Here is a 27,141-nt window from a genome sequence, read left to right as displayed (position 1 = left end):
AGGATTTTTTTTTTTCCTTCAAATTCTATGAAGTTTAGGATATATTTTGTTTGCTTTTCTGGGTTGATAGTTTTAGTTAAACATATCTTTCAACATGTAATTTAAAATCTTTTCTTTGCGGAAAACTTTGTTATTTGTTCTGTTGCTATACTTTTGATTTGGTTTCCTTCTTCAGGGACTACTATTTTCTGTCTATTGGATCTTCTTTGTCTATCTTCAGTATTTGTAATATTTTGATGTCTTTAAAATTTTTTCCCCCATTTTATCTTCTGTTTCTTTTAAAAAACATAATTTAGGGGTGCCTGGTTAGCCCACTTGATTAAGCATCTGACTCTTGATCTCAGCTCAGGTCTTGATCTCAGGGTCTGATCTTAGCTCAGGTCTTGATCTCAGGGTCGTGAGTTTGAGCCCAATGTTGGGCTCCATGCTGGGTGTGGAGCCTACTAAATAAAAAATAAATAAATAATTAAAGACCTAATCTGTTGTTTACTCACTTTTATGTCTGTTCTAGTTCAGTCTTTATTTCTGATATTACAATAAAGCATCCTTCTGTATCCTAGAGGATAAACTCCTGATGTTCAAGGCCCATCTCTTTTTTTATCCTGAAATTCAGAACTGCTATAACATAGGCACAGCATGACTAAAATAATGAGGATGATGCCAGGTTTTTAATTTTCACTTTTATGAAAAAGTTGATCGTTTTCGCACTGTGTGATTTTTTTCTTTTATTTCTAATTATTTTGTCTCTGATTTGAAATTTTCTAACTCTTGATGTGTGTCTCGTATTGTTTTCTTAGTAAGTCTTTTGCTTTGAAATAAGTTATAATTTTTATCTATAATGCTTCTTTTATGATGTCATTCTTTATATATATGCACACACACAAATATATGTGTTTTTTTTTAATTAAATATTTATTTATTTATTTATTTATTTATTTATTTATTTATGAAAGAGGGAACATGAGCAGGGGAGGGTCAGAGAGAAAGGAGGAGAGAATCCCAAGCGCGATTCTTCTCTGTCTGCATGGAGCCTCACGTGGGACTTGGTCCCACAAACTGTGAGATTATGACCTGAGCCGAAATCAAGACTCAGACACTTAACTGACTGGGCCACCCAGGCACCCCCACAGGGTATCTTTTCTAACTAGTTTTGTGTAGTGTTAAAAAAATACAGTGATTACTTTTTGAGTTTTCCTCTTTATTCTTACCTCGTGTTTATCTGAAACTTCGCTTTTCTTCTTTTCTTTTGTTTCTTTGCTACTCAATTTTGATTCCATTCCCACCAGTTTCCCCTTAGTGTGGAGCCCTGTTCTAGAAGAGAGCCTTAGTTGGTCAGTTTTAGGAGTTCATAGGAGCTGTTGTTTCATTCTCACCATTGACCCCTTTGCTATTAGATTGGGCACAACTTTTTCCCCTGTCTTAACATTGACTTGCCATGCTTTACATTGAATACCTACCTTTTAGCTGTTTTGGGCTTCTCTTGTTCTCAGGTGTGTCACACACCTTGTTGATCCCTTTATTCTACACTAGTGCATGTGGGCATTCAGGTATGGTGGCTGTTGGTTTGTCTTCATCTGCTTAGAATTTAAGGGAGATAGCTTGTCCCCTTGTTTTTGCTATTATTTTGACCTTGAGTTTTTGTTGCCTCTTTAGTTCTGTGTGTTTCCCTTGGGATTCAGAGATTTAAGAATACTACCTTCCTGGTGGATGGCTCAGTCAGTTAAGCATCTGACTCTTGGTGTTGGCTCAGGTCATGATCTCATGGTTTCATGGGTTTGAGCCTGGCGTTGGGCTCCACTCTGGCACTATGGAGCCCGTTTGGGATTCTCTGTCTCCCTCTCTCTTTGCCCCTCTCTCACTCACACTGTGTCTGTCTCTCTCAAAATAAATGAACTTAAAAAAAAATGGCTTCCTCTTCCTCCTTAGAGATGTAAGCTAAAATATTTTTACTTTCTGTATGTATTTACATACTTTATGTATGCAAAAATACTATATGTATTTTTAATTGACCACAGTATAGTCTCTTCTGCTACAATAAACATGTAGTTCCACAGTATCAGCTAGCTTAGACTATTGGTAAATAGGGGAATAGTGTCAGTATAACATGGGTGATGTATTGCTTTATACATGATTTTTTCCTGAACTGGACAAGGGGATCCTGAGTAATGGGAGTTGAATTTTACATTTCATCAGGAAAGTAAAAAACTTTCAATTCAGCTGCTACAGAAACAAAAGCCCCACACACAGACACACACACACACACACACACACACACACAGTTTTTAATTAGAAGTGATAATTAGCAATGGGGGGTTGCCTCCTAGAGAGGTACACTGTGATCTAGCAGAGACATTTCTCACGTGGCAGTTTGCATTTCCTTTTGTGTCCATCTTTGCCCTACTGGCTTAAAGCTCCTATCAGCTCCCATAAGCCCTTGTTTCTCCTTCTGTTTTTATTACCTTTTATTAAGCCCTGAGGTAGCATTTCAGCTGCTGTTAGCTGCCTCACTGGGGTGTCCAAGTTATCTCTGGAGGTGTCCCAATCATTGTTTTTGTTGGTGCTATGGTTACAGAGTTAACGGGGCATTGACTGATTTTTTTCCTTAAGCCTTGTTATTTTTAGTGTTGCAGAATGCAGGGTTTTCAGAATGTAAGTATTTATGTTATAGCAGATGTACTAAGAGACTTCTTTAAGAAGATGCTGGAGCTTAGTCTTGTTGGCTTTGTGGTGTTATTTCTGTTCTTGAAGGACTTTATGAAGAGAGTTCTGTTTTCTGGCAGTGGAGCTCCCATATTTGGGATATGAGGCTTCCCTGTTCATCTTTTAAACATGCAGGGGAATGATAAATAGTAAACATATGAAGAATTTTGTTGTGGATCACTGAAGTGTTATTTTGTGCTATAATAGACATACTGTTGTAATGGAGCTACCTAAAATTAGCAAAACTACTGAGTAAAAGTAAAATTCTGTGTGGTATGATATGGACTGATATATTTTGACAGTATCTTTGTTCTGTTTTCATCCAAATAGGAAATTGTAATTGTGTTCATTTACAATACCAAGGTTTATTTCAGGTATAAAATAATACTCAACCTTTAAAAAATGCATAGTAGCATATTACTTACTGTGGTATAAAAGCATTAAGTACAAATACTCAGTATGAGTAGAGAATTCTTACTCCTGTTGAATAAGAATGTTGATTATACATATAAATTGTATTTAATATAGGTTTAAGAATCTCTAATCTCATCCTTACCAAAAGGTTTCAGGTAGTCTCATTAAAACAGCAAGGAATTGGGGCACCTGGCTAGCTTAGTCGGTAGAGCATGTGATTCTTGATCTTGGGGTTTTGAGCCCCACATTGGGTGTAGAGATTAAGATTACTAAAAAATAAGGGGCGCCTGGGTGGCTAGGTCTGTTGAGCGTCCGACTCCGGCTCAGGTCATGATCTCACAGTTCATGAGTTCAAGCCCTGCATCGGGCTCTGTGCTGACAGCTCGGAACCTGGATCCTGCTTCTGATTCTGTGTCTCCCTCTCTCTCTGCTCCTCCCCTGCTCACACGCTGTCTCTCTCTCAAAAATAAGTAAAGATTAAAGAAAAAAAAGATTACTAAAAAATAAAAAAATACAGCAAGGGATTATAGGTCAGTATTACAGTAATGTAAGAAAATCGCTCATGTGGTCGATGACTCTAGAAAAATTTTACGAATGAGAAAGATAGATGTACAAGTGAAGACAAACCAGGTATTACTTGGAGTATACTCTTTTAGTCAATAATATCGCGAAAACAATGTACACTGGTGGTGTAGATTTGCCCCATATAAGGAAATGAATAGAGAGCTTCATTAAGGAGTAAACTCCTTAGTGTTAATTTGGGCATTTAAAGAATTGAGGTTGGCATTGGGTGTGGCATTGGCAAGCCTTGTTATTTTGGTAATATGTGATATGCCAACAAATTCCAGTGGGGTTCTGTTTCTTACCCTGAGTGCTCATGGAAACAACCACTGTTCTTTTGGACAAATCTAAGAGTAGGGGAGTATTGCTGAAAATTCAGAGCACATCTTACAATTTGAGTGTTTCAATAGCACAGACAGTATAATGGACATTGGGGAAAGGATCTGAATTGAGAATGCTGTAATTTTATTTGTGTATTTTAAGTGCATTAATAATAAGCACCCCTACAACATTGTCAAATTTTTACTTTGTTTTTTACCACTTTTGGATATTATATAATTTATTTTGTTTCTCCTGCATGTGAAAACAGGAAAATATATTACACATATTGTACCTTTTTTAAAGATTGAGGGGCGCCTGGGTGGCTCAGTCGGTTAAGCGGCTGACTTCGGCTCAGGTCATGATCTCTTGGTCCGTGAGTTCAAGCCCCGCGTCAGACTCTGTGCTGACAGCTCAGAGCCTGGAGCCTGTTTCAGATTCTGTGTCTCCCTCTCTCTGACCCTCACCTGTTCATGCTCTGTCTCTCACTGTCTCAAAAATAAATAAAATGTTAAAATAAAAAAAAAAAGATTGAGGTATAATTGATATACAACATTAGTTTCAGTGTACAACATAATTTGATATTTATATATGTATATATACATACACACACCATGTATTCTTTATCCATTCATCAATAGATGGACTCTTAAGTTGTTTCTGTTGGCTATTGTAAATTAAGCTGCAGTGAACAGGGGGGTACATACCATATTTTATAAGTGTAACCTGTAAGGCAGAATGCCTATGCTCAATGCATGTTTTTTTCCTCATATCTTAAGGAAGAGAGAGAAAATCCTTCAAAACGGAGTAGGATTGAACGTGATATAGATAATAATTTGATCACATCAACACCAAGAGCAGGAGAAAAGCCTAACAAACAGATATCTCGAGTAAGACGGAAAAGTCAAGTAAATGGAGGTTTGTTAATATTTAGATATTCTTCTATTAGGTCTAAGCAGAAATTTCACCTGACGTGTTTCTTTTCTTTTTTTAAAAATTGAATGTGTGTAATTTTTGCCTTATTTTGTAATCTCCTTTGTATTAAGTATTAGCATGAAATGAAATAAAAATTACCTCATATAAATATACTTTGATGAATTAAAGTGACAAAGGCAGAACAACTGGCTTTATACTATTTATCATGAAAATGCATACAGAACAACATTTTTGACCTCTAATAAATTCATTTCTTAAAGCAGTAATAATTGTGACTTAATTTACTGAAATAAGTACAAAGAATTTGTTTCTGGATCATGGAACTTCAGCTCAGAGGGGTCTTGGATCACTCAGGGGCAGTGATTCTTAATGAGGGGTTGTTTTGTCCCTAGGGGATGTTTGTTAATGTCTAGAGACCTTTTTGGTTGTCACAACCTATGGTGGGATTGCTCCTTGCATCTAGCAGGTGGAGGTTAGGGATGCTGCTAAACATCCTACAATGCACAGGGCATCCTCCCATAATAAAGAATTGTCCAGCCCCAAGTCAGTAGTGCTGCTGTTGATAAATCTTGTTCTAGGTCAGTCTGTTATAGTATTGCTGACAAGCTCCCCAAGTCCAAAAGAAGGAGAAAAACAAGAAGGACAAGCAGAGGAAGGTATAAAGACCACCACTTTAGAGCATGGGGTGCTGCGTTCTAAACACAACAGCAAGAATACCTTCCCTCTTTCCTCTCAATTCAATATTGTATCTCTAAATTTTGAACTATTAGGGAAAAAGAAAAGAGCTATAGCAGCAAAGAAAGAAAGAAATGTGGGTAGATACCAAGTAAAGTTGTGAAAGGTCAAGGATGATTAATCAAAACACATTTGTGTGAATTTATTTTTATTGTTTATTTTCCAAAACCCATGAAAAATTTTTATTAAGAATCTAAAAAAACAAAAGACAAAAAACCTGTTTTTCTTAACCACTCTGAAATGGTGCCTCGCTATGTACATAAGTAATTTTTGCTATATACTATACATAGTCTTCTGCTTCAGTATATATATGTTGCCGCTATTTATTTAGCTGTTATTCATTAGTAAGAGACTGGAGGGTCGGTTTTATGAAGTAGGCAACATCCCAAAATGTAAATAAAGACACAGTCTTGTATTTGTGTTTTTGATGTTGTAACTTGCTTTACTTACAAAGAGTTTATTTCATTTTGTTGTAACTTGCTTTACTTACAAAGAGTTTATTTCATTTTCTGTTACACTGTGGAAACCTATAGTCTACATACTAGAAACTTCAGTCTATATATATACTTCTAGATGTAAATGTGTTTTGTAGCAGTTATAAAACATTATAAATAATAAATTTGTTATAAAGATCATTTGATTTACCTCAGGATTTTTTTAAGTAAAGCTTTCTTAACATTAGTGTTCATCAGTTTTTATGAAGTATTTTAAGGGAAAAAATATTTTCATAATGAATTGTTTAAAACACATTTCTCAAAGTCATGTTTTCTAGATTGCAACTTTTTTTTTTTTTTTTTTTTTGCCTTAGAAGCTGGTAGTTATGAAGTGACAAATCAACATGTAAAACAAAATGGAAAATTAGAAGATAATCCTTCCTCTGGCAGTCCTCCAAGGACTACATTGTTGGGGACCATATTTTCTCCTGTCTTCAACTTTTTTTCACCAGCAAATAAAAATGGTAAGTATAAACTATTACCCATAAACCATAATCTGGGTTTAAAAATTAGTTTTCCTGGTTTTTCAAGAGATCTGTTTGATTTTACTGGAGTATTTTGTGAGCATCTTAGTTTGTTTTCAGCCTCATTAAAAATACACAGCTCCTAAAAGACTGTGTTTTTTTTAACGGACTGAAATACATTTAGGTTATGTTTAACTCTGTTGAAGTGCATGAACTCCACTTTCACTCTCCGAAAAGCTAGATGATAAACTCTGAGCTGGAAGGAAAATGATTTTTATGATACTTACTATGTATAGGAGAGAATCCAGAAACATTTTCAATATTCTAGATCAGTAAAGTAGAATTTGTTGAATATTTAAGTGAGCTGAAAGTAGGTCATTTTTTGTAACACATTTTATTTTTATTTTTAGTTTGCTTGATTTTTCCCCATAGGGGTCATTAATTTGGATATTTAGTAAAACTACTCTAATTCAGATGAAATGCCTTTGCAAAAGAAATTTGGATTGTTGCCCAGCATTTTTTTTTAGGTTCCACACCCAGCACTGAGCACAGTGTGAGAGGCTTGAACTCACAACCCTGAGATCAAGAGTCAGATACTTAATCAACTGAGCCACCCAGGTGCCCCCCCGCCCCCTCCCAGCCCCAGCATTTTATTTTTGTTTTTTGTTTTTCTTAAAAAATTTTTTAATGTTTATTTATTTTTGAGAGAGACAGAGTGTGAGAGGGGCAGAGAGAGGGAGACACAGAATCTGAAGCAGGCTCCAGGCTCTGAGCTGTCAGCACAGAACCTAACAACAGGGCTCAAACTCACAAACCATGAGATCATGACCTGAGCCAAAGTTGGACGCCTAACTGACTGAGCCATCTAGGTGCCCCTGGCATATTTTAAAAAAAGATAGCTAGTGTTCTTTTTTTTTATGAATAATTGTTAATTTTATAAATGATAATTTAGTCTTTATGTGAGGGCAGGAGATCTTGTCTTTATTTTTGCATCCACCATGTTGTTTGATAGTATGGGGCACATGGAAGATAGCCATTAAGTGCTTGTTGCCTGATTATTTAAATTCTAATTTGAATATGTTCCTGGATGATAATATTATTTATTTATTTTTTTTTTTTAATTTTTTTTCAACGTTTATTTATTTTTTGGGACAGAGAGAGACAGAGCATGAACGGGGGAGGGGCAGAGAGAGAGGGAGACACAGAATCGGAAACAGGCTCCAGGCTCCGGGCCATCAGCCCAGAGCCCGACGCGGGGCTCGAACTCACGGAACGCGAGATCGTGACCTGGCTGAAGTCGGACGCTTAACCGACTGCGCCACCCAGGGGCCCCTAATATTATTTTTAAAAGGCAGAATAGTGCACTATAAAATCTAGATGCTCTGGGGGATGAAAATAATGTATGTTAGCACATTTAAAAGGACTGTGAAGTCCTATAGTAGAAATAAAACAAAAAACTACCTTTAACTTTGTTTAACTCCATATTTCCTAGACATGTATGATCCAGTGAACCCTTTTTTGTGGAACATCTGTTAACATCTTGTAAAACTAGTGCCCCATAGACCAACTTTGGAAATAGCTGGTGTAGTGGGAAAAGAATGGGCTTTGGAATTAGAGAAACTTGTCTTAAAATTTCAGCTCTGCCGGGTGCCTGGGTGGCTCAGTCATTAAGCATCTCACTTCGGTTCAGGTCATGATCTCACAGTTCATGAGCTTGGGCCCTGCTTGGGTGAGCACATGTTCCACTTTGGGTGAGCTTGAGCCAGTAAACATGAGCCCCACCTCTCTCTCTCTCTCCTTCTCCCTCCCCCTCTCTTCTCTCTGCCCCTTGCTCTCAACAACAACAAATCCTCCTCCTCCTCCTCCTCCTCCTCCTCCTCCTCCTCCTCCTCCTCCTCCTGGCTCTGCCTCTTTAGCTGTGTTACCTTGGTCTAGTTCTTTAAATTCTTGAGCCTCTTTGTCTGTGAGAGAGGATAATTATACTTAAATATGGGGCAGGGGCGATTTGAAGATTTCATGTCATTCATTTGAGTATCTGCTGTGTCCTGGCCATTGTATTAATTGCTAGAGATTCAAGGATATTTAACACATCCATGGTCCCTGTGCTCAAGGAGCTTAATTTTTTACAAGAGGGAGAGAGATCTATAGATAGGTATAATAAATTTTTGTAAGTGCACTGATAGAGGTATGGGGTAGTATGGTATTCATAGGATGGAATGGTTCTGTATTCTGACATCTCACAATAGTCTTTATAGAAAAGCTGAATCTTGAAAGGTGGTAAAAAGGGTATTCCAGGTAGAATGAGCAGCGTGAGCAAAGGCATAGTGTGTTTGAGAAACTGAAATTAGTTAGTTACAGATAGACCATTGGATTTGAGGAGTGCACAGGATGGTTAAGATAGTTACAAAGATGGCAAATCAAAAGTAACATGGTAAGATATTTGAATTTTATCCTTGGTGGGGGATGACTGAAAGGTTTTAAACTGGTGAGTAATATGAACAGATTTTTGTTTTCTAAAAATCACAATGTGTCAGCTGCATTCTAAAAAGGTTGTGTTGGGGGAAAACAATTAGTAGACTTGTAGTCCACATGAGACTTCATGTAGCCTTAACTATGATATTAGAGAAAAGAAGAAGGATCAGAGATATAGAGTAGACAAATTTTGAGCACAGATTGGAGGTAAAAGAGACCAGAGATTAAGATGACACAAGGTTATTTTTTCAAGAGAGGTTAGGTTCTAGGAGATAGGTGGGCCATACTGAGTTTGAGGTGCTATGAAACAACCAAATAAAAATATCTGGTAGCCATTTGTCCTTCTTGTGTGGAGCTTAGAAACCTGGGTTTAAGCAGTAGACTATTATATTACCAGCTTATAGGTATCATTTGAAACTAATGGAGTAAATGTTCAGCAAACTAAGATCTTGGAATATATTTAAGGACTGGACAAAGTAAAAGAAAGCAACAAAGACATGGAAGAAGCCAGGAGATTTTGTGTCATAGAAGCCAAAGGAAAAGAGAATATCAAAACCCAGGTCAAACAATTATAAAGATTGAAGGAAAGGAAATGAGTATTGAAAAGAGACTGCTGAGCCTGGCAATTACAAAGTTACTGGTTTCTTTCTGTCTTTTTTTTTTTTTAATGTATGTTTGTTTGTTTGTTTGTTTGTTTGTTTGTTTGTTTTTTGAGAGCAAGAGTGTTAGTGGGGGAGGACTGAAAGAGGGGAGACACAGACTCTGAAGCAGGCTCCAGGCTCTGAACTGTCAGCACAGAGCCTGACACAGGGCTCAAACTCATGGACCACAAGATCATGACCTGAGCCGAAGTTGGATGCTTAACCAACTGAGCCACCCAGGCACCCCAAGTTATTGGTTTCTTTTGCCAGAACAGTTTCAGGAGAGTGGCTGGAGTTGGAAGCCTAACACATTTGGGTTAAAAGAGTAAAATGGGAGTAAGAAAGGAAGCAGCAAATGTAGGTTACTGTTGTGAACTACTTGACTATAAAATTAGAGAGGTTACCAAGTCTCCAGTGGTTTCTCTTTGTGAGAGACCAGCATGTTTTTAAGCCTCAGGGAGGAGTTTAACAGGAAGAGGTTGAAAATAGAGGGAAAATAACTAATGAAGAAAGTTTCTGGAGTCTGCTGACAACGATGAGATTATGGGAACAGATAGTAGAAGGATTAGAATGGAGAAGAGAGGAAAAAGAGATATTTTTCTCTAGTGCTAAAGGAGAGAAGCTGTGAAGGTGTGTGCGGAAATAAATGGGCAGAAGAAGTTGGTTTTTGGTAAGTTACTTTTTCGTTGAAGGAGGAGATGGTGCCATGTACTGAGATTCCTGGTGGCGGGGACTGAAGAGAACAGTGAAGGTTTAGAATGTTTGTTGTTGGGTATAATTAAATACATGCATAATCCAGTAAGCCTGTAAGTTACATTGATTCAAGAGAGATTTCTATGATGGGTGACATTTGAAAGACAAGGGAGCAAGAATACTGAAGCTGCTGGCTTGTGAGTGTATTAAGTGATATACCATGCAGTCTGACTAGATGAGAAGGGTGGGGAAGGGGCTGTTAAGGGATTGTTTGGAATGAGACTGGCCTTTATCAAACATGAAGGTCACATGTAATGGGAATATGAAATAGGTAATTAAAAGGTTAGGAAGTTGTGATAGTGGACCGATACATTTGAACTTTAGTTTTCAGAGATGAACAGTTTCTTACTGTGAATGTCCAGGTTATGGTCATGGTACTTGCTAAAGAGAGCAGCGTGTATGAAGATGGAGCTTAAGAGCGCAAGACCTTTGATTAGTCTAGGGATGAGTCATTGACATCCCCTGTAGTAACAACCAGCAGGTGTTTCATAGAGCTTTAAACTGGTGGCTAGGTGTTAAATTCGTCTGGTTGAGAGAGGATGCTGGCAACAGTTGGTAGAGGACAGCAGTGGGGATAAACTACAAAGCTAGGTGCCATCAGTCTCAAAGGAGGAGGGATTTTTGCACGTTAATGGAACACCAGTGATTTGGTGGCAGCAATGGAATAAATGAATTCTGATTCATTTAGTATGAGTATGGAAGAATAAAGAGCTTTGAGGGGAAAAGTATCAGGAAGAGATTTTTTGGAAATAAGTCACATTTAAAGCTTTGAGGGAGAAGGAATGTTGTCTGAGAAAATTGAGAGTATGGGAGGTTGATTTTGTTTTTGAAAATGACATTTGGAGGATTCCATAAAGAAATAGAGTTGGGGTCATCTCATTGTGGAAGAAGAATTGGGTAGCAGGGTCATTTAGGTTGTGGCTGAGTATGATTAGGAAACTAACTTCAGTCTTTGTTACTGAGATGGAATCGTGTTAGGAAATTGTTGTTGTGTCTCTGAATAAAAATGTTCTGATGGTTAGGGTAACAGCTCATTCTTGGATAACTACCTCTGTCCACAGTGGCTAGTATGTTTACTTAGTACTGGACTAATTTGAGGATAATGAAAAATACACACACACACACACACACACACACACACACACACACAATGCCTAGCTCATAGTAGACACTTAATAAATGATATTTGCTTTATTGAAAAGAAGTTCTGTGATCAACAATACTGTGTTGTATACTTTGAAGCTGCATAGAGACTAGATCTTAGATTTTCTCACCACAAAAAATGATAACGATGTGGCAGGATAGAGGTATTAGTTAATACTAGGTTGGTAACCATAATGCAATATATAGATGTGTTAAATTAGCACATACACCTAAAACTTACACAATGTTGTATGTCCATTATGTCTCAATAAAAATTTTTTAAAGTTCTAAATTATGACTGTCTATATAGCTGGATGTTTCTAAACTGAACACTTTTTTTTTTTTTAATTTTTTTTTCAACGTTTATTTATTTTTGGGACAGAGAGAGACAGAGCATGAACGGGGGAGGGGCAGAGAGAGAGGGAGACACAGAATCGGAAACAGGCTCCAGGCTCTGAGCCATCAGCCCAGAGCCTGACGCGGGGCTCGAACTCACGGACCGCGAGATCGTGACCTGGCTGAAGTCGGATGCTTAACCGACTGCGCCACCCAGGCGCCCCTAAACTGAACACTCTTAAGAAAAATTTTGTTCACCAATAGCACTGTAGCTTGTAATAGTCTTTATTCCTCATTATTTGAAATATCTAGAAGAGACTCACTAAACAGTGATCATCAGCTCTATGTCTGTTGCATTTAGTTTTTCTAAATATTTATGAGTTTTATTTTTCAATATTTAATTTTAGTTTTATTAAAATGTATTTGAGGGGCACCTGGGTGGTTGAGTCAGTCAACCAGCTCTTGATTTTGGCTCATGTCATGATTTCAGTTTGTGGGATCAGGCCCCGTGTGGGGCTCTGTGCTGACAGTGCAGAGTCTGCTTGGGATTCTTTTTCTCCCTCTCTCTCTGCCCCTCCCCTACTCGCTCACACTCTCTCTCAAAACAAATAAATAAGCATTAAAAAAAAACCCTTTATTAAAATATATTTGATATACAACATTATGTAAATTTAAGGGTATAACATGTTGATTTGATACATTTATATATTTTAATATGATTGCCATGTAGCAATAATTAGCACCTCTATCCCATTACGTAATTATCCTTTCTTTTTAGTGGTTGGAATAATTCTAGTGTCAGCAAGTTTGATGATTATAATACAATATTGTTGTCTGCACTCTATTGTGCCTTAGGTCTCTAGGGCTTATGTTTGCTTGCTATATAAGTTTGTACCCTTAAAATCATCTATCCTATCCTGCCACTCCCTTTTGATTTTTTAAATGATGGTTGTGAGTACACTGAATCTTAATTATAGGAACATCAGGATCTGATTCCCCAGGACAGGCTGTGGAAGCTGAAGAGATAGTAAAACAACTTGATATGGAACAGGTGGATGAGATCACTACCAGTACTACGACATCAACTAATGGAGCAGCTTACTCAAATCAAGCAGTTCAAGTGAGACCATCGATAAATAATGGTTTAGAAGAAGCAGAAGAAACAGTTAATCGTGATATCCCACCCCTTACAGGTGAAGAAAATTCCTTTGCTTATGCATCTTCATGAATTTAGAAAAATATGGTATTTATTTATGTTTATTTAATGTCAAATGCATATGTTTTTCTTCCCTGAACATAAGACAATTAAAATCGAAAATAAAACTTTCTCCCAGATATACAGTCATTTTGAAATTGAAAGTTTTTAGAAGGTTGTGTTGATTGAGAATCATTTTACAGTTTAATTATTTGTACTGATCTTACTAGTTAGAGAAATTGAACACAAATAGTGAAATAGATGCTCATGTTTATGAGTATATTTATTGTAATTGCACCCAATCTCAGACCTTTAAGTCTGAAGTCCCTACCTAACGGCAGCCTTACACCTTCGGATTTGTTGCATATATAGATGACATCCGCCGCCCGCCAAGAAGCTTCTGTTCCTAGATCTTGCCCTGTATTCAAACTGCAGCCTAATTCTGGATCTTTATAAAAGCCTAATGTAATTGTTTGGTCCCTGAGCCACTTGTAATGGAAATGTAGAACACATGAGATCAGAATTTATTACGTCTGAGGGTTGTGGTATATAGATGCATAAAGCTAAAAGATGAAACTGTTCCATCATACTTAAAAACAAATAAAATTGAGGACGGTCATCGTTTCTCAGAGGGACAAGATCTTAGGCTTTTATTTTAGATTAAAAAAAAATTTTTTTTATGTTTATAGAGAGAGAGAAAGCATGAGCAGGGGAGGGGCAGTGAAAGAGGGAGAGAGGGAATCCCAAGCAAGTTGCACAGAGCCTGTTGTGTGGCTCAGTCTTACAAACCATGAGATTGTGACCTGAGCTGAAATCAAGGAGTCAGACCCTTAACCAACAGCCACCCAGGCACTCTTAGATTTGTTTATTTCTTACAATGCCCGGCATTTGCACATATGTATTGGTTCAGAAATGTAGTTTGGTGTAAGGAAGTAGAATAATGTTCTTCCCTTGAATATAAAGGAGAAACTTGAAAAACTACAATCCAAACAGCTGAAAACATTTAAAGAAAAAATGCATACAATTATGAAATTTCTATATAGTGCAACCCAGTCATACCAATATGAAAAGTGACATAAAATAGGAAAGATTTATTTTAACTTGGTTGAATAAAAGATTGGGCTCTGTAATGTTAATATCTATAATGTTAAATTATAATGTTGTAATTTAAGAATAATATTGAATCTGACAAGCAAATCAATATGGTGCACATAGTTAGGACTTGCAAATGAACCTACTCTTGACCTGTCATTTTATGCTCATTACTTTGCCAGTGTTTAAGCTAGTGAATTGTAAAGTAGACTAAGTCCAGGGCTTTGGGCCTCGTGTTTGTTGTTTGTTCTATATTTTTGTGCTGCTGTATTTTTTTTTTTTCCCTGACAACTATGAAAATGGAGAAGGGATTTCTATAACCATAGTGATTTCTAGAGGGGAAAAGGAAAATTTAGTCCTGTTGTCTCATTCATTCATTCATTTAGTTCCCTAACATTTATTGAACATTTATTTTTTGTGATGGGCATTGTTTATGAAGATGAATAAGATAATGCTTCTTGACCCTGAAGAGTGAATGATCTAATTGATGAGCCAGGTATACACAAAAATTACTGTACAGTATGGTGAGTGCTGTTACAAATAAATGAGCAAAATGATGAGGTGGCATATTATATTTACTCTGGGAGTATCATGACAGGAGAGAAGTAAAATTTTTGCTGATCTTAAAAGATGAGTATGAGTGATAAAGATTGTTAGTTTTCCTTAAGAACTAAGCCAAAGAGAACAAGACAGAAAGAGGCTGGCTCTACCATTTACTTAGCTTGGTGACTTTAGACAATTTAAGCTCACTTGAGTCAGTTTTCTTAGCTTTAAAAGGGTAATAATTCATGGTTTTAAAGGCTAAATGGGATGAAAGAAGAAAAATGCTTAGCATGAAGGCTCTCAAATATTACTTCCTTTCTCCCTTTTTCTGAGGTTAATAGGAATTTGAAACAGAAGTGGTTAGAAGTTGTATTTTTCTATTAACCCTTGTGCTAATGAACTGTCATTGGCATAAAGTTATTACAGATGGACAAAAGTATTATTTACATCTGTCATTCACTGAACATACTATGTTACAAGGTAATTCATACATAAGAAATTAATATATCATAATAGCAAAAATGATTTCTTTTTGTCCTGAAGGACTATTATCCACCAATATTCCATTCCTATAGACAGATTACAGCAGTTTTTACCGTGTTCCACTATTTTAGTCCTTTTGGGCTACTGTAACAAACTACCATAGACTAGGTGGTGTATACACAGCAGAAATTTATTTCTCACAGTTTAGGAGGCTTGGAAATCCAAGATCAAAGTGCCAGCAAACTCAGGACCTGGTTAAGGGCCTGCTTTCAGGTTCATAGACAACTGTCTTCTCATGCATCCTCACATGGCAGAAGCTATGTGAGTTCTCTGGAGTCTCTGTTTTTTCTTTTTGTTTTTTCTGTAATGTTTGTTTATTTTTTTTTTATAATTTAAAGAAATTTTTAATGTTTATTTTTGAGAGAGAGAGAGAGAGAGGGAAAGAGAATGAGTGGGAGAGGGGCAGAAAGAGTGGGAGACACTGAATTCCAAGTAGGCTCCAGGCTTTGAGCTATCTGCACAGAGCCTGATGCGGGGCTTGAACTCATGAACCATAAGATCATGACCTGAGCCAAAGTTGGACGCTTAACCGACTGAGCCATCCAGGCGCCCCATTGTTTGTTTTTGAGAGAGTGAGAGAGAGAGAGAGAGAGAGAGAGAGAGAGAGACAAAGGATCCAAAGGGGCTCCGCACTGACAGCAGAGAGTTTGATGTGGAGGTTGAATTCACAAACCACGAGATCATGACCTGAGTCCAAATTGGACGCTTAACCAACTGAGCCACCTAGGTGTCCCTGGAGTCTCTTTTATAAGGGCACTGATCCTATTCATGAGGGCTCCCCCCTAATGACTTCATGACATCCTAAAGTCTTCACCTCCAAATACCATTTTGGGAGGACACAAACATTCAGTCTGTAGCATCCAACTTAAGCTTTTGTCTGAAACATTACCTCTGACTAATAATATTATCTTTTGTCTTCTTGAATTTAAGTTGTAATTATTGTCTTAGAAAATTCCCAGCAAGGTTTTTTATTTATTTAAGTAATCTCTACACCCATTGTGGATCTCAAGCTCAAGACCCTGAGATCAAGAGTCCTACATTCTTCTGACTTAGCAAGCTAGGTGCCCCTTCCAGCATAATTTCTAAAGCTCTGTCAGTTGATAGAATTTTAGCTTAAACATATACTGGACCATGTGTCATGGCATATAGAATTGCTTCATGATTATTTTTAGGTTGCTTGTAAATTAGAAGTAAAATAAAGCCTCCTCTGAAGCAGTGGTTTCTAAATAGAACAGCATTTCTTAACTTTTAAAAGATTTTAGATAGCCTTGAGGTTCCTGGGAAAATGTACATACAACATAAGTGCACAAGGCGGGGGGTTCATGAACCTCTTAAAGAATGTTCATAGATCTCAGGTTAAAAACTACCTTTGGGTCTATTGTCAGCACACATATATATTGACTTCCTATGTATGTACAAGGTACTTTGAAAAATGTTACTGCTGCAAGAGGCAGCATGAAGTTTTTATGGTTACACATATAGACGCCATTCAGTTAGAAATTGAAGTTTGGTGGAGTATATTTTTCTAGCAATAAGTAGTAAATTTTTTCTTTGCTATTAGGGATTTTAATTCTACTAGCCATGATCTAGCTTGCCATTTTATCTGTAATGGCAGTTTTTTCCTTTGCTTCTGGAGTTAAGAAATTTGTTTTAAGAAATATGTGTTAAGAAATTTGCTTTGAAATACTGTTTACAAGTTATTTCTGTCATATCTTTAACCTAAAATACACAAGGGGTCAGGAAAATCTTATATAAAATCAGTAAAAATGTATACTCATAGTGAGTTAAAACTAACATATTGTTTTTCCTTTTATTAAATAGCACCAGTAACTCCAGATAGTGGTTATTCGTCAGCTCATGCAGAGGCCACCTATGAAGAAGACTGGGAAGTATTTGACCCGTGAGTTTTTTGTGGTTTTTTTTTTTGTCTTTTATTTTCCTTTCGCTCTTGGAGCAGAATGAAAGTATGTGTGTGGAAGGGTGGCTCAATGGTATATTGCAAAGAACATGTGACCCTTAGGTATTAATAATTTTACTGGGTTACTGAAGTACTAATTTATATATTTTCAGTTTTATTTATGTTTCATAGGTTTGGTTTACTAGGTTAAATGGATATTATTTAATTGAAGATTTATTTTAAAAAGATTTAAATATGAGCTGAATTTAGTAATATGTTTAATATTTATAAAAAATAGAAATGTTGAGATTTTAAAAAAAATTTGATCTATAGGTATTATTTCATCAAACATGTTCCACCACTGACAGAAGAACAACTAAATAGGAAACCTGCTCTTCCATTGAAAACAAGAAGCACACCAGAATTCTCCCTAGTTTTAGACCTGGTAAGTATATTATCTATAGAGGTAGGGCAAGTAAGTTAAATTTATTTTTTAAAATACTAGCTGAAAATAACTAAAAGGATACAATTGAATGAATAGGCTTACACATTTACTAAACATGTCCAAGATGTTCTGAAATGTTTTTATTTGAAGTATAGTATAATGCCAGGATCCACATTTGGTTGGTATCAGGTACTCTTTGAAAATAAGTTAGGCTTTCATTTTTGTATTTAAATTGGTTCTTTCCCCCATATTTCTGGAACCCTTGTGATCTTTTTTGAAAAATTTCCCAATAAATTATAATTTGATTTCATGCTTAGATTTCACCTTTTTTGGCGGGGGGGGGGGGGGGGGGGGGAAGGGGGTCGTGGTTAGGATTAGGATTATGTTTCCCTGAAGGACCAAATATTATCTGTGTCCCAATGAGTTAACTTTATGCAAGATTATAGTTCTTTTCCCGTTCTTATTTTTGTGTATTGTCTAATATCAATAACTTTATTAATAGACTCCCCAAAGCATGAGCTCTGAATGCTAATAAAACCTTTGAAATGTTTTCTTGGTATGTTAAAAATTTATGTTTTAGGATACCAAAAGAGCTTTGAAAAATGAACATCTACCTCTTACATAATACTGGAAACAATTTATTATTTAGCCTTTGTTACTGGTATCCTATAATTGGAGATGTGGTTTACTTCTCATAAAATTTTTTCTTGAGGAAAAGATCATTATTTTAAATCTTAACTAGGATGTATAGTTCTTTTTTGAGAGTTCACCACCTTAGCCTTTGCCTAGCCAAAGAGGTATAAGAAAGGTATTCAGAGATCCTAAGTATTAAGGTATTTATTAGAGGATAAGTATAAAGAGAAAAATTTTGAAACTGATTATGAGTAGTTTAGATGTGATGTGCAAGTTAGTGGAAAAACTGAAAAAGATTTTGCTAGATTTTTGTGTTAGGAGTTGATATGGTCATCATAGCAAGTTTGACCATGTAATTTTTAATCCAGTTTAAAGGTAAATAGAGAAGGAAAGCTAGGAATTGGCTGAGCATAAATGAATAATTTTATAGAAGTAAATGAAGAATGATCAAAATTTAGATACTGTGTAAATGAAGTAGTAGAATTAGTTATTCAATTGTAGGAAGGAGGATACCGGTTTTTTTTTTTTAAGATGATAAGACAGTACCTTGAAATGTGTAGTCTGATATGCTATTAAAAGAAAATGAGGCATATCTAGAGTATTTTTTGCTCTTTGCCTCCCCAGAGTTAACTTTAGGTTAAAAGAAACACTCCAGCTAATAAGATGTGGAATCACAAGGTATGAACATTTGTGTTTCATTTTAATTCATTTTAAATGCATTGAAAAATTTTGGGGGTAGTCACTGGCAGCTTTTTGAAAGAAAGCATTTTGTCATTTAACTACAAATAGACCTCCTATTTGTATTCATTATTTAAGAAATATGAATATTTGCACATATCTTAGATTGAATGATCCTCACCTTCTTATCCTCCTAATGAGAAAACAGTTTGGTGATCAAAGATGACAAGTCTTCATTGACTGCTAATTTAGTTAAATCATGTTTATGTCTGAAACATATTCAACAGATACTAAGACATCCATTTTATAAAATAAAAGTCTTTAGAAAAGATTTAAGGATAAGGAGCTATGTGAATAGAATATATGTAATTTTAAAAATAATTAGATTCTAAACTTTCATTTGTTATTTGTTAAATAAAAGGAGTATGGATTATACTTATCAGAAAGTTGGCAAGTGCAGAACTCAGAGCAGTGGTTCTCAAACTTGAGCATTCATTGAAGTCACATAAAGGGTTTATTAAAATATGGATTGCTGAGCTCCTCTCTCCTTCACCCCCTTCTGAAGTTTTTGAATTATCATAAGTGGAGCTGGAGAATTTGCATTTCTGACTAGTTATTTGCCTTTCTAACCCAGAAGGTGGTGATACTTCTTGCTGGTCAAGGGACCATACGTGAGAACCAGTGGCTTAGAAAATTCTATCCCAAATTGCTGTGCCACACACAGCAATATGATAAATATAAAATCCCATGTATGAATGAGTACTTTAATAAATGTTTTTGGTGATCATGGGTACATAAAATTATCATTTGAAATTTCTTTTAGTATCTTGGTTTATTCAGTATGTGTTTTTTATTTTAAGGATGAAACACTAGTACACTGTAGTCTAAATGAGCTAGAAGATGCAGCACTTACTTTTCCAGTCCTTTTCCAAGATGTCATTTATCAGGTAATTAAAAAAAAATTTTTAACTTCTTTTTTGGCCTGTTAGATAATGTTCTGAACCAAGAAATCTTTTGTAATTTTGTGTGTGTAAAATTTAATGTGTTTTTTTCCTAATGAGTTTCATCAATATATTACTGATTTATTAACACAAAGTAGCATCATGCTAAATAATTACATAAAACATTAAATGTTACCCAAAACGTGAACCTTTTCTTAACCCAGTGATCTCTGCTAGTTTCATAATCTGTTTGCCAGCAGGTGGAGGCAGAAGCACTGACATCATAGATCCCCAAGAAGAACTTGCCAGGTTAACACCTGGTATTTTGTTTTTGTGTGTGTTTTCCCCCAAAATCTAGTTAGTATAAAGAAAACTCATTCCTTGTTGGTCATTTTTATTTCCTTTTGTAGTAATATGGTCTGTAGATTGCAGTTTGGTATATCTGCTTTATATCAATCACAGAATTCTAGGACATTTCCAGTTACTGCTTTAAAAATCTGCGTAAAAGCATTTCTCCCTCATCTGTGTTGATGGACAGGTAACTGTGCAAAATACAAATATCATTTATCTTTCATTGTGAATTATGTTGTTGGCCATAGCTTTTACTTTACGTTTGAGATTTTCCTGTCATAAAATTTGAATTAATTAACATATATGAATACACTTTGAAAATTGCAAAGTGCCTTTCTGTGGTGGCGGCTGTTATTTAATTAGCGTTACCTTCATCCATACTAGTTGTTGAAGGATTGGGAAAGGTCAAAAAGTTTGTTCTTTGTCAAGAGGAAGCCAACCCAAGGATTAAATAAAGCCACAGAACATTTGCCATGTGGATGATGAAAAGGTGTTTATGGTTGTTTATGTGCTCTTAATAGGCAGTTAGAATGTGGGTATAGTTTTCTTAGCACATGATAGTTACTCTCTTTTGGGAATCATAAAATTTCATAATTAAATAGAAGTTTGTGGTTCAGGATTTACTTTACCGACTTCATCTTGTAATGAGTCATAAGAGGATTTACTTTAGCAGTTATGTCAGTTCTAGTTTAACCTAGTTAGTCATTGTAGGCATGCTAATATCTGAGTACTATATTCATTTCCCTTCTATGGAACCTGATTTTAGTTTTGATTTTTGATCAGAGAGTGAGCAAACTATACATAAATCTAAGGGATTTTAAGATTTTTGTATTCGTTTTTAACTGGTTATTATTTGGTTTAAGGTAATCTTTTTTCTTAATAAGACATTTTCTGCCAAATAGGTTGTTCTTGTTTAGTTCATGTTAAGGACAGGAGTCTTCTGGTAAATATAAATAGTATAGCAGTATCTTAGTAGGTTTGTCCTTTTAGCTTGATTACCTTGTTTTTTTTGTTCAAAATTCCATTCAGGCTTTGAATTTGGAAAGGAAAGTTGTCATTTGAAAAATATTAAATAATTATTTTGGGATCACTTCTTAAGCTTTCTGGTTTGAAATTTATTTCTTGCAGATAGTTTTGGTCTGTATGTCATTTTTAATAGTGAAATAAACTTGGAAATTGGAGGAGTTTGATTCTTTCCTTTCATGAGCATTTCTTTTCATTGTGACCATAAGGTTGAATTTTTTTCTTGCTGCTTTCACCATTTCTGCTTTAATTCTCTTCTTTTTAATAAAGTTCTTATTATTTTTATGTGGATCTGGATAGTTGTCTTATTTTGAATAAAAGGCTTCTAGCAGTGCATATGACTAATACTTAGAAAAACTGTATATGTACTGCATCTACCTTTATGTAATTCAAAGAACTCTTTTTCTTTCATATTCTGAGTTAAATTTTCTGAAACTGAAAAATAAATGATCTAGCTTAAATTAGGAGCAGTGAGCAGGAAGTTTGAATCTTCCAAGTTATAGGGATGATTGCATTTTAATATTATTTATTAGTTACTACATCATAAACAGAGTTTAGTCCCCCTTTAGTAAATTTTTGAGGATGTCCGTAGTTAATATTGGGTACATTCCTTTGGATTTCTGGTTTTGGCATAGCCATTCTGTCTGCTTTTTAAAAAATAACTTTGAAGAAATCTTGGGTTAGGGTTCCCCCAGTTTTCAGACCAGCAAGCTCCCTTTAAACAGGGAATGATGTCTTTTAAACTTTCAGTGGTGTTGTCTCCATCTACTGGCAAAGAAGAAATATACACAAGGGTCTGAGATGATCTAAGAGATTTTGGAGAAACCACATTATTAGGTAAGATGTAACTTACATATTTAACCACTGCAATATAATGTGGCCCACTTAAAGGTTAGAAACCTGTAAAATACTGTATATACTCTTAAAAAATAATTTATTGAAGTGAAATTCACAACATAAACCATTTTTAAATGAACAGTTCCATGGCATTTATCTGTATACTGTTGAATATGTCAGTTCCATAGCATTTATGTATAAATTCTTAAAAAATAAAATTGTAATGTTAAGATAGGATCAAATTCTTCACCTGAATCAACACCAGATAAAGTGTCCTCTTGGGACTTACTTTGCTTTTGGTTTCTTTTTGTGGTAAGTTTGTTATGGTTGGCCTGTATCTAATTTTAAATCTACTTTTTTTTTTCTTTCTTTCAAAACAGTTTAAAGTGTAAATTGTTTTACATATGTTTTAATAATCGTCTATATCAGGGGTTGGCAAACTTTTTCCTGTACAGGGCCAGTTTTTAATATTTTAGGTTCTGTAGTCTTTGTTCCAAATATTTTTTTTTTGCCATTGTAGCATGAAACTAGTCATAGACAGTAAGAATGTAATCAAATAAACATGGCTTTGTCCCAGTAAAACTTTATTTACAAAAATAAGTGATGTATTTGGCCCATAAGCCATAGTTTGCTGACCCTTGGTCTAATAATTGTGAGAGTATATACAGTAAATTTACATACTCAAATTCTAAGTGGAAGTAAGTAATCAAATGTTCATCAAAATTCTTGTTAATATATAGAGAAATTTAAAACTAGATCCACCATAATCTGGTTGTGGGCTTTCTTAGTTTTTTTTCAGATGAAAGTTTGAGGGAAATTTAAGGTGACCACTATTCACATTTAAAGACTGCCTGACTCCATGGTATATACCTTCCTTTTGATTGATAAGTAGGACTCAACTTACTTAATGCAAGTCTCAGAATTTTTTAGCAGGTAGATCATTCAAGCCTCAATTTAGTATTTTGAGTGTATTTGAATTCCATTTCTCTGGGAGATTCAAAAAAACTAAAAGATTCAACTCAAAATTTGATACATGTTACTAATACTGTTTGGGTAGAGAGATTTAGTTTGTGTAGATGGAGAGAAAAAGTCATTCTTTAAAGTGAGTTTTTAAAGTGAGGGTATGGCACTCAAAGAGGCAAAGTGTATGGATTTTTGTTTGGGTCTTTTTTTCCTCCTTTAAATTGGTTGTTTTTCCATGAAGTGTTTTACAGTTAGTTATTGGGAAAACATTATTTATTCTTAGAATTGTACAGATGCATTTGATACCTGGAAAAACAAGTGCATGATCAGTTCCAATCCACATATTTAATTTTTATATTTAGCTTATATTGACACATTGTCAGGAAATCCATCTCGTGGTGTTACTCAGTTAAGAGGTCTCCACTGTATTTAGTTTCTGTTCCTGCAGATCCACCAATTCAAGACTCTAGGTCATCTCACTCCCTCTTCCATCCAGAAGATGACTTCTATCCACAAGCAGGACTGAATCAAAAGACAGATTTTTCACTTAGCTCTTGAGCTGAACCACCTCCTCAATGACCTTCCTCTATCTCCATCAAGAACTGGAGCTCAGTTTTTTGAAGATGTAATAGAGCTACTCAGCCCAAACGTGGCTAATTGAAGACAAAAAGAAGATGCCTCATATGTTTCACCACAGTGCAGCCAAACGTAACTGTGCTGTCCAACTCCTCATTCTGTAAAGTATGGCAGGGGCATCTGATTTTTTACTCTGTTCACCAATAAGACTTTAGCCAGTCAGTGGCTTTCTGAAGATCAGTAAAATCATCAAACTTTGGGTCAGCTGTCCAGAAATCAGATTGTGGTAAGCACTCAAGGAGAGATAGGATCTGTAGGGAGCTACTTGATAAAGGATGCTTTGTTTTATTAGTAGAGGTTGCTTTTATGGGAAAAGTTGGGGGGAGAGGTGGGTGGGAAACCCCACATTTAGCAAAGCTTAGACTTTTCCCCATCACTATAGTTTGTTTTTTTTCTTGGGAACCTTACAGCCTAGGATAATTTTCATAAGGATCTTAAATATTTTATCCCACAGAACAAGAAAAGTAGAGAGTCAGTGGCTTCTATCCCTTCTGTATAGTCTTTCTTAGAAAAGTCAGCGTTATTTTTGCTTTATGGAGAAATAATCGTGTAAAGGAAGAGTTTTGTAGTAAATACCTAATCAAGTTTTTCTTCCCCTCAAGCTCTGACTTAAATTGACATTAACCAAGAGGCATTTTGTTTTGACCTTCATAAAGCATAATTTTTGTTGTACAAAAGGAGTGTTTATAATATACCTTAAAAAGAACATTTGGGGTTCATGGACACTTAGTATTGAGGATTAAGGTAATATTTTAGCTGGTAGGGAACTATACTGTGATAACTAATTGTAGGTTAATATTAAAAGTAATTTTAAGGTAACTTTCCTATCCTTATTAGTAAGTATAACTAGTCATTGGTCTATTTTTTTTTTCATTGTAATTATTCATTATTGATTTTTTTAGGTTAAAAAAAGAAAAAACTGAAACCTATAGTTAGCTGCCTCTCAAAGATGATAAAGTATATTTCATGGGGACCTCTTTGTATTCTTTGTAAATGTATCTTAAAATTAGAGGCAGTTCCTTAAAAAAGCATGGAAAATTCTTGTTCAACAGCTGAAAATGTGCTGCAAATTTAGGAGACGTGACAGTTAATTACTAAGCATATTAAATCATTTAGTCAGTTTAGAGCTTGTTATTAAAGGCAGCATTTTTTGTTTTACTAAAGTGACCTTTTTTTGCTTTTAAAATGATTAAACTTTAAATAAAATCAGCAATAGTTTATATATATAAAACATATATACATATGCCAATTTTTATTTGAAAATTATGCTTCATTGCTAACTTATGTATATGGATACCTTAAGTTTCATTTTATCCCATGTAGACTCTACAGGAAAATTCCTTTTCAAATTTATTTCTACTTAGTGTAATGTTTTCCAGAAGTTTTTAGTGTGGGGATTTTTGATTTTATTATTTTTTATTTTGATGTTTTAGTATTTACCTATTCATTTTCAGATTGATCTGCCTACAAATACTATCCCCAGCAGCCATCTACCTCTTGTTGGAATTGTGTTAAGCAAAGGATGACTGTAATGTCACCCAGGGGTTATAAGGTTGAGGTCTCTGCAGGGCCTATCTGAGCAACCTTCTTTCTATGAAGAGGATTTGGGTTTTGTCTCTGTGCTCTAGTATTGATGCTAAGAAAGTGTTAACTAAGTTAAATAGCGAAGCTATCAACTGATGGAACTCCTGATTATTTTCTGTCTTCTAAAAGTGTAGATTGCAGCTGTAGGGCTTTCTTTTTCAGTTAGGTTGCCCACTTCTGTCCCATAGAATCATACTCATTCCAGCTATTCTCCTTATGACTGATTAATAATAAGGTGGATAAGTAATAGTCGTTGGCATTCTCCGTGTGCCAGGCACTGTTCTAGGTGCTTTACATGTATTAACTTAATCTTCACAACAACCCTATGAGGTAGGTACTCTTATTTTACTCATTTTATGTATGAGGAGACTGAGGTGCACAGAAGGGTTAACAAATTGACAGTCACTTGTTATACCTGTGGTATCTATCTACTCATGGTAAGATTTTTCAGTTATATGTAGCATCTCATTCTTCACATTCCCCAGGATTATTGGTTTTCTACTGCCTTAAAGTCTTACTTGGGCGCCTGTGTGGCTCAGTCAATTAAGCGTCTGATTTTGGCTCAGGCCATGATCTCATGGTTAGTGAATTTGAGCCCCGCATCAGGCTCTGTGCTGGTAGTGCAGTGCCTGCTTAGGATTCTCTCTCCCTCCCTCTCTTTCTGCCCCTCCCCCACGTGCACATGGGCACTCTCTCTCTCTCTGCCTCTCAAAATTAAAAAAAAAAACAAGTCTTACTGCTGATTAAGCAAATAGCATTTACCAATCATCTTTTTATTTAAAGGGTGCCATACTCGTAAGTGGAGGAGTCCCACAGAATTGACTGTTTTTTGTGGGGGTTTTTTTGAACCTATATCAATATGTGGCTCCTGGCTGCCTCAGTCAGTAGAGCATGTGACTCTTGATCTTGGGGTCATGAGTTTGAGCTCCATGATGGGCATAGAGATTACTTAAAAAATTTTTTTTAATAAAAATAAACCTGTATCAGTATAGCAATAAATTCAAAAGATATCATGGAATAACTATTAAAAGATGTTTCTTTTTGAATATGTTAAGGTTATATTATCTGTGCTGAAAACTATTTAGAAGTACTTTTTCTTAAAAAAATTTACATGTAAGGGGCGCCTGGGTGGCTCAGTCGGTTAAGCGTCCGACTTCGGCTCAGGTCAAGATCTCACAGACCGTGAGTTTGAGCCCCGCGTCGGGCTCTGGGCTGATGGCTCAGAGTCTGGAGCCTGCTTCCGGTTCTGTGTCTCCCTCTCTCTCTGCCCCTCCCCCGTTCATGCTCTGTCTCTCTCTGTCTCAAAAACAAACGTAAAAAAAAAAATAATAATTTAAAAAAAAAATTTAAAAAAAGTTAAAAAAAAAAATTTACATGTAAGAGTTTTTTGTTTTTGTTTCTTCCTTATTCAGTTGCCCACAAAGTGAAGCTGCTTTGGGGATTTTCTCTTCCTCCTCCTCCTCCTCCTCCTCCTCCTCTTCCACCTCCTCTTCCATCTCCTCCTCCTCCACCTTGTTCTCCTCCTTTTTCTTCTCCTGCTTCTGCTGCTTCATTCATGTTGTTAAAGTTATATATGAAATTTCTTTAAAAAGTGAAATTACCTATGAAATTAGATAAGGTTTGGTAAACAAATAGAGATTATTCAGTATATATAGCTTGACATTGAATATTTAGTCATGAATTTGAATTTAGACAGGCTACCACAAAATATTTATAATCATTTTATAACTAGATTGCTATTTTGGTGACTGCTTTTATTAAATTCAGTTTTATTAACCATTATGGCCTGGTAGGATTATCTACATACACAATT

At 35.6% G+C, this 27,141-nt stretch overlaps 1 protein-coding gene across 5 annotated transcripts in view; it reads left to right on the top strand.

Annotated features, from left to right (window-relative positions):
- The window catches only part of CTDSPL2 (CTD small phosphatase like 2), an 83,745-nt gene that overhangs the window by 42,593 nt on the left and 14,011 nt on the right, over positions 1 to 27,141 (top strand). For 3 of the 5 annotated variants that reach the window (XM_043555541.1, XM_043555542.1, XM_043555543.1), the window contains exons 3-8: positions 4,773 to 4,911; positions 6,473 to 6,622; positions 12,945 to 13,160; positions 17,162 to 17,240; positions 17,571 to 17,682; positions 19,854 to 19,940. In XM_043555541.1, the coding sequence (XP_043411476.1) occupies positions 4,773 to 4,911; positions 6,473 to 6,622; positions 12,945 to 13,160; positions 17,162 to 17,240; positions 17,571 to 17,682; positions 19,854 to 19,940 (783 nt within the window). The remainder of the gene's footprint in view (positions 1 to 4,772; positions 4,912 to 6,472; positions 6,623 to 12,944; positions 13,161 to 17,161; positions 17,241 to 17,570; positions 17,683 to 19,853; positions 19,941 to 27,141) is intronic. The other 2 variants (XM_043555544.1, XM_043555545.1) reach the window with 1 other exon arrangement.

This window comes from Prionailurus bengalensis, chromosome B3 (genome assembly GCF_016509475.1).
Source record: "Prionailurus bengalensis isolate Pbe53 chromosome B3, Fcat_Pben_1.1_paternal_pri, whole genome shotgun sequence".
In the NCBI taxonomy this organism is placed as follows: domain Eukaryota; kingdom Metazoa; phylum Chordata; class Mammalia; order Carnivora; family Felidae; genus Prionailurus; species Prionailurus bengalensis.
The sequence above is the reverse complement of the archived record's forward strand: the minus strand, read 5'-3'. Positions and strand labels throughout refer to the sequence as shown.